Here is an 8635-nt window from a genome sequence, read left to right as displayed (position 1 = left end):
TCCACAATGGGACTCGCCGAGTTCATCAGGCAGAGAGCAAAAAATCGATTTGTACAAGCAAGAATCAAACACAAAGCATCAAATTCAAGAGAAGCCAATCAAGGCTCTGATACCACTGATAGGTTTGATCCATAAGAACATTCCTATGTGCACATGCAAACCCTAATGCTTGGATCTAGGTTTTTCTAATGAACATGCTTTTCATCCAAGACTTGCAAACCCTAGATCTATAGTATACAATTCGAAATTGACATAATGGAATAGATCTAGATGATTACCTCTTCTTGAAAGCTTGAATCTTGTTATCCTTGGAGCTTAGAGTCACAAATGTCACTCCTCTAATGGCTTACAAACACCAAGAAGCAAGAGAATGATTTGGAGAGAGGTCGTGGACACAAAATCGGCTCTGGGAACTCCTTAGGGTTTCTGGTAGCCGATTTCTATAGCCCTAGGGGTCTTTAAATACTTGAGCTGCTAGGGTTAAAGTCTGAAACCCTAATTGGATAACTTAGGCCTTAAGCAGTCCAAGGATCCTTCTAGAATAGGGCTTGGACGAATTCAAGGAGTCCATACACCTTAATTTCGTCCACCCTATGATCCATAAGGATCCACAACCCAAAATCAACTATCACACAATTGACAGTTCTAGTCCCTTTTATTTAATTAATCTCTTTTAGCCACATAATTAATTCTTAATTAATTCTTGTCTACTATTAATTAAACTATATGATTTCTCTTTTAATATATTAATCATATAATATATTAATAAATCATAATAACCTTTTTATTTATAAATCATCCTATCATGTTGCTTTGGTGAAGGCAACCCAAAAGGAGCATGCACAACCGGGTCAAGTACTTACCAAATATAGTTACGGGCTTAGACACTAATCCAACACTTTTAAAACCGTAAAAGTCAAGATTATACATTTAGAATGTAAAAGAAAAAACAAAAACAATAGAACATGAAATGATAAGTTGGTTGAGCTATACTAACACTAACTTTATTTTAGAAATTATAAAAAAAATTGTTTGTTGTATTTTTCAAAATGGTATAAGGTGTTTTTTTAATGCTTCAAAATCTTATCAAACTTGTGTTTTATATAACTAAATTCAAATATAAATAACAAATAATAGAATGTCAAAATTTGGCTAAAATATATTTAGGATATTTTCAACTATTGATACGAGATAATAGTCTGTTCCAACTTCCAACGAAACGAACTATAGATAACTTAAATACTTAATTATCATTTCAAACAATTCATGTTTAATATCATCGAAATCAACTAACTATAAACTACATAACAAATGATTTTATATCATGTCACACTAATTTATTTATTATTAGGGAACTTCCTTAACCACAATTAACGTTCTTCATGTTCTCTACTAATTGCTAATAGAATTACTAAAATATTATTCAAAAGAGTACGTAGAATAATCCAATACAAAAGACACTGTATCCTTTTAAGAAAAAACAGAAAGAAAGATCATTTAAAAAATTAAAAAACTTAGTCGTCTAAATTATATCCTAATAATGGTGGGGAAATAAACTATTAAATTAAGAAAATTCCTTTTACGCACTTTATATTAATGATTTTACCTTTGATAATTCAAACCAATTTGATTTGTCTTTATCATTATTCATTAGCGAGGATCCTTCAAAACTCATAAGTATTTTTCCAAAAACTCAAACACGACGGAAGCGCCTAAGTTCTTCAGTAACAATCATTGAATCCCACATTTTTGTGCTGAAGAACTTCACGAGGAGCACTCTTTTCCCACGATCACGTTTCTCATACGAACTTTTGATTCACGAAATCTTCAAGATAAGAGTTGTTAAACCCACATTTGGTTTCCTCGAAATATTTCTGGGGTTTTGTTTTTTTCCTTTCGCAAAAGCAGTTTTCAGGTACTCTTTTATGCAAAAGTCGCTTGCTTATGTGTGTGTGTATGTTTTTAGCCATATGAGTGAATGAAACAGGTGATATATACTGCAGGAAAGGTTTTTTTTTTTTTTTTTATGTTTGAAGGAATTAATTCTGTGATATAAATGTAAGCAAATTGAGGTGTTTTCTTCTGATTCTCCATACCCAAGAACTAGGGTTTCTGAATCCTTTTATAGTTTGTGGTATACATTATTTTACTCTAATCATTTTGTTTTTTATTTTTATTTTTATTTCTGATGTTTGCTATTCTGGGTGTTGGGTAAAAATTTCAATCTTGATATGTAAATTGTTTAAAATTCGTCAATTTGTCAAAGTTGGTTGCGTCTATGGAGAAACTGAAGGAGAAAATCATATATTGTGTCTTGTATGCATCTTATTTGGTTTGTTTTTGTGTGAAATTTAGTTAAAGAATTGAGTCCAAGATTACATTTAGGTTTTTCTGGGATTCTTTGTTCTTGTAAGGATCTTTAATGATCAATCTTTCTCTTGTTCATAGAAATAAGTATTTGGGTAAAAAGATAGAGAAAAATTCAAGTTATTGTATTCGGGTTCTTGATTAATCCAAGAAACAACCTTGAACTCAAGAACTTGACCTATTTGTTTTGATCATCTACTTTTTTTTTGGTAGTTCATGACTTCTTGAAGAGTAGAAAGTAAAAACCATAAACTTTTGTCTAAAATCTAATTAAATCCTCAAAACTACAAACAATTGTCTTTTTGTTGTTATTTTATTGTAAATCAAAAATCTTGTAGCTTCCAAAACGGTTTCTTGATTGTTGTTGTGGACTTGTGGCATATGAAAATATTGTTTTGCTGATGTAAGCTGTCTTTTTTTGTCATTTATTGAGTGGCTTCTTTGGTTTAACCGCAGAATGCAAGCTAATTTTGGAGTTTAATTTGCTTTGTCACTATGAAATCTGAAGAATATAAAAGAAGGGGTCATAGGTTTGTGTCATTTTCTAAAAAAAGTTGATACTTAGAAACTTTTTGATAATGTTTAACTTGTTTGTGAATGATGTAATTTTCAGAAAACCAAATGAGTGTATGAGGGCAATTGTAACAATCATAGTTGGCATTGTTTTCGGGTTCTTCATTGGAGTATCATTTCCTGCTTTTTCACCACCAAAGGTACTTCTACCTCCAAATTACTCCTTGTTTGACTTTTAATGGTCAAACGAGATATATTTGATTTAAAAGACGGTTAAGAATTATTCACTTATAAACAAAATTGTCAACTTGTATTTGAATTGAACTATGTTCTAGATTAGTCTCAGAAAGAATCGTGTAAAATACGCATTTGGAAGTTAGTAATTTCAATTACCAAAATCAAAAGTTTGACTCTTTAATGATTTAAAATTGATAGCTTAAACTCATACCTCCAATTGATACGTATCTTGGAGACAAAAATTCGGGGCGTTCTACACAAACAATCTTAAATGTGATTTCAGTTACAAGGGACAACGTGTCAACTGATGCTAGAAAAATTGATGATCCTTCATTGGTATACAACTATACATTCTTTTCATTGGCTATAATATTGATTACTTAATGTTTTTCTTTAAATTTCATAAATTATGTATGCAGATTTATGTTTCATCTAATCCCCGAGGTGCAGAAAGATTACCTCCAGCAATACTTGCTTCTGAATCAGACTTCTTTCCCCGAAGATTATATGGTAAACCAAGTGAGGTTAGATTCGTCTTTTTCATCCTTTCTTTCTCAAAAACTCATTGAATTTTTGGTAACCTCTAATGAAATCTTTATTTGCAGGATTTAACATTCAAACCAAAGTATCTTGTGACTTTCACAGTTGGTTATAATCAGAAAGATAACATTGACGGAGCGGTCAAAAAGGTCAATCTCTCTCTGTTTTTTCCTTACCTCCACCACCTCCCGCCGCCTATCTCCGCCCTAATGGTGGTTGCTTGTACAGTTCTCAGACAACTTTACAGTCCTTCTCTTCCATTATGATGGCCGGACAACCGAATGGAATGAATTCGAGTGGTCAAAACGAGCTATTCACATAAGCGTCCCAAAGCAAACAAAATGGTAACAAATATTAATTCAATACTCTGATTATTTTAGTGGTTATATAACTTATATTGCTTATATTTAGGGATATAGTTGACTTTTTTTGTTGACTTTGAAGGTGGTATGCGAAAAGATTTCTGCATCCTGACATTGTTGCTCCATACGACTTCATATTTATCTGGGATGAAGATCTTGGAGTTGAGAATTTTGATGCTGAAGAGTGAGTAGTGTTGATGGAAAAATTGTTGTCTTGATTAGTCAACGTTTGACTTTAATGGGTTGTTTGAATCTTTATGTTTTTAGATATATTAAACTTGTGAAGAAGCATAAATTGGAGATATCACAGCCTGGTTTGGATCCTAGTAGTAAGGGTTTGACATGGCAGATGACTAAGAGAAGAGAAGATCTTGAAGTTCATAAGTAAGTCAATGCTTTGACCATATATATATACTGCAATACATATTACATAAATGGAACCTTTTTGTATGAATTTGAATCTTTTTATGTTAAAAATAAAACCTTTTTGTAGAGAAACTGAGGAAAAACCGGGCTGGTGTAGTGATCCACATTTGCCTCCATGTGCAGCGTATGTACAAACTCTTTTGTAACAAGGGCAAATTAGTAATTTTACCTTGAAAATTTCTGACCTTACTAGTTGTGGATACAGGTTTGTAGAAATCATGGCTCCTGTATTTTCTCGAGAAGCTTGGCGTTGTGTGTGGCATTTAATTCAGGTATATTATGTCATAAACTATCATTAAAAACTTTCTTGTTAACTTCAGTAATTTCCATTATCAATATAAAATAATTATTATTTTGTTTATGAATGTAGAACGATTTGGTTCATGGATGGGGTCTTGACTTTGCCCTTAGAAAATGTATTGAGGTAATACATGTTCAACTGCCATTGATTACATCATATCATTGCATGTCTTTCAAGAAACCTTAACACATTATTCATAAACATATGCCCTTTTTTGTCTAATGACAATAGCCTGCATACGAAAGGATTGGAGTTGTAGATGCACAATGGATTACTCATCAAGGCGTGCCTTCACTTGGAAATCAGGTAAGAAGCAAATTTCCGAAATTGCCCTTGTTAGCTTGTGAGAGGACTTAATGAAAATGTGACTTAATCTGGTAAACTTTATATAAGAGTGTTTCATGTTGAACAACTTAATAGAGAAAGATAAGGAAGTGAGGTTCCATTTAATGTTAATTTTACCCTTCTGTTCTAAATTAAAGCTTCTCAAATTCAAATGACAATTTTACCCTTCTCTTCTTCTGGTTGTAGGGAAAAGAAGAGAACGGAAAAGCGCCCTGGGAAGGGGTATGCAACGAATCTTGCTCTATCACATATGCATGTTGACAAGTGTCAATGTTTTTGAAACATGTTTGACTTTTTGGTGTTGACTTTTTTTTGGTGGTAGGTGAGAGAGAGGTGTAAGAATGAGTGGAAGATGTTTCAAGATCGTGTAGCCAAGGCAGAAAGAGACTATTACAAGTCGGTTGGTATTGGATCCACGGATCATGATGCAAATTGGGTGACACCCGATAGAATTCAGTAGTGTTTTAGTGATCATTGATATGCTTACTTATTATAGATCACATAGTATATGATGATTTAGAGGTGAATCTTTACTATATACAAATTTATGGGTATTAATGGAAAGATGTTTTTCTTAGAGGGTAGAAAGGTAATTACGTAACTCGTTCTTGAAAGGTTTTAATGAGTTTGCAACGGTTTATGTTGGTAAGAAGGGTGAGTTTCTAACTTGATTCCTTTAGCCATTTTGGAGGGTATAAAATCAGCCTAATATCGATACAAGAGCATGATTATAAACAGTTTTAAACAGGTACTCATTTATTAGGAATCTATAAATTTTGTTCAGAGTAAATTACATGATTTGTCCCTTGTCCAAGTGTCAAATTGCACGTATAGTCTTTATTTTTTAATTAACTAAGATCGTCTCTATAATGTTTTTTTTCTCACTCGGCTAGTTCTTGACGAACATAAAATGACTATTTTACCATTTTTGTTTATTTTTTATATATTTTTTGATTTGTTATTAACAATTTAAAACAAAAATAAAAAAGTAAATATAAACAAAAAATAAGCCTACCACCACAAAGGCACAAACATTTATCCTCTATCCTAACCCACCAACACCCTTCACAATTTATCTCTTTGATTCATCTGCTACCACCGGACCATCACGTAACTTTGCCTGACCACTGCGCCCACCGCGCACCACTGTTGACCACCACCTTTTTTTCTCTTAGAAACATTGTCGATGACCATTCTTCCCTTGTTCTTCTTCCCGGCTGTCCTTAAACCACCACCACCTTCCCAGCTCATGTGATACAGAGCAAGAGAGATGAAGATGAAGCCGTCATCGCCACCTGTTCACAAATCTACACTCCAAGTGGTGGTTTTCATGGTGGTTTCGCATTCTCCACCCAATATATTCGATGGTAACCCAATAGATCCAGTGGTAACTCGTGGCGATGAGATTTTTTTTTTGCAGGCGGAGATAAAGGCGTAGAGGTAGTGAAGGGTGGTTGTGGCTTAGTGAAGACATGGGCCGGAGTGGAGGCAGAGATCAAAACTCCAACCAACTGAGATGATGGCGTAAATATGATGAAACCCTAGCCGATAGAGGCTTGGAAGTGACGATTACTTGTATATCTGAGATGGCATTTTAGCGATGATGTAGATCAGAGGCGACGTTCAGTGGTGATAGAGGGAAGGAGCCCGGAGGCGGTGTCGCCGACGTTCAGTGGTGACAGAGGTGAAGCATGCCGGAGAGGAAGGATGACGAAGACATTGGTTAGCTAGAGTTTTGGGTTGTTTGTCAGGTGTGGGTGAGAAAGAGGAAGACGGCACCACACAATGTCTTTAGTAGGTGCCAAGCAACGACGATGTAGGGGGTGTTTGACAAAACTTAAAAAAGTAGCTTTTTGACTTATTACCGGTTTGATACCGGTATACGTCAAAAAAAGTAATTGGGTAAAAAACAACTTATAGCTGTTGGTAACCTCTAATAAGTCAAAAAGTGATAAGTAACATACCTCTTACTTATAAAAAACTCATTATTTCACCAAATAAGTTATAAGTCAAAAAGTCATAAATTTTTTCAAATAAGTTTTGCTAAACACCCTCGTAGTGGTGGTGGAGCACCAGCAACGATCACAGCGGAGATGATGAAGAGGAACATGAAAGTGAGAATATGCAGGGTGGTTCTTCAAAAGAAAAGAGGAAGAAGAGGAATATATACGGGTGGGGCCTAATTATTTAATGATTTTTAAAAAAAAAAATTAAAATTGATAATAATAACAATCTAAAAATAAATCAAAAGTAAAGGAATAAGGGTAAAATAGATATTTTATGTATGGTAAATGATTTAAGGGACCAAACGTGCAATTTTTAACAATACAAAGGACAGTTCGAGTTAAAATTTGAAAATAGAGACTAAACGTTCAATTTGACACTTGAGCAAAGATGCAACATGCAATTTACTCTTTTATTTACTAGAAGTAAAGTATTTAAAGTTTTACCGAAGTGATTTCATTTTTATATAATATTAGCTAGACCTATTGGGTTTGATCTGTGTTGGAGCTAGTGTGAGTAGAGGTGCACAAACCAGAATTGGTTTTTTTCTCTTAATGTTAAGAATTTAGAAACCTTGATATTTTTTGGCTTGATGGAACGAAAAGAAACATCAACTTCTAATTCAAGCGACAGTTGACATTATATACTAACTGTTCAAGCTTCTATGATGACTTTGTAATATGCTCTATCTCTTAAGACCTAGTTTTCGAGTTTTAACAAAGAAAAGTAAAGAAAGGAAAAGCAAGTAAAGAGATAAAAAGAAGAAAAATGAAAGAAAAAAAAATTATATTTTGTGTTCTTGAGTTGGAGAGAAGTGAAAGAAAAATTAAACGTTTTGTTTCTTTCTCTCCAAATCCAAATCCTTCCACGTCGGAATGAAAGTTAGGAGAAGGTTTTTTTTTTTTTTTTTAATGAAACTCAGGTACAAAAGTTTCTTTTACTTTCTTATTTCCGTTTATTTTATTTCTTTCTCCCTACTAATTTGAACTCGGGAACATGTTGTTAGGATGGAGTGAGTAGAATCCTCCTAACCAACTGTCACATCAACTTTTATTTCTCTTTTTTTTTTCATCTTTTCAACTCACAACACATGAAAATAATATATTTTCCAACTCACTCAATCCTAATGCCACATCACTATGTTTAATTTAATTAAATTAAAAAAATGCAAAATGTAATAAAACATAACATTTTTGTAATTACAAAAAAAGCTATTTCAAATAAAAAATACACGATAATTAGAAAAAAGAAAAAAAAAATCAGTAATAAAAACAAGCTAGTAAAAACCGATCAACAGGACCTCGACGATCGAATGAGGTTAAGAAAATAAGTATTTGAAAATATAAAATTTTGAAAAATTGGAAAATATGAAATATAATGTCTAATATTTGAAAGTTCGAATATTTGAAAATTTAAAATTTTGAAATTTTGTAAATTTTGATGTAATATTTAAAAATTTGGAAAGTTGATTTTTTTAAAATTTTTCGCGCCTAGAAGCGCCAAGGACTGCCAATGAGTGTCAATGACCGCCAAACTCGAG

The 8635-nt window shown here is 33.0% G+C and overlaps 1 protein-coding gene across 1 annotated transcript; it reads left to right on the top strand.

Moving 5' to 3' along the window:
• Positions 1 to 1635: 1635 nt before the first annotated feature.
• LOC145133893 (uncharacterized) lies at positions 1636 to 5668 on the top strand. Its single transcript, XM_079068844.1, has 15 exons — positions 1636 to 1915; positions 2824 to 2897; positions 2981 to 3080; positions 3316 to 3453; positions 3537 to 3641; positions 3723 to 3806; positions 3886 to 4001; positions 4102 to 4203; positions 4287 to 4403; positions 4513 to 4569; positions 4651 to 4717; positions 4816 to 4869; positions 4978 to 5052; positions 5278 to 5313; positions 5414 to 5668. The coding sequence occupies exons 2-15, from the start codon at positions 2863 to 2865 to the stop codon at positions 5549 to 5551; spliced, it is 1224 nt and encodes a 407-aa protein (XP_078924970.1). The 5' UTR covers positions 1636 to 1915; positions 2824 to 2862; the 3' UTR covers positions 5552 to 5668.
• The last annotated feature ends 2967 nt before the right edge of the window (positions 5669 to 8635 follow it).

This window comes from Lactuca virosa, chromosome 8 (assembly GCF_052849685.1).
Source record: "Lactuca virosa cultivar CGN04683 chromosome 8, Lactuca_virosa_CGN04683_v6, whole genome shotgun sequence".
In the NCBI taxonomy this organism is placed as follows: domain Eukaryota; kingdom Viridiplantae; phylum Streptophyta; class Magnoliopsida; order Asterales; family Asteraceae; genus Lactuca; species Lactuca virosa.
The sequence above is the reverse complement of the archived record's forward strand: the minus strand, read 5'-3'. Positions and strand labels throughout refer to the sequence as shown.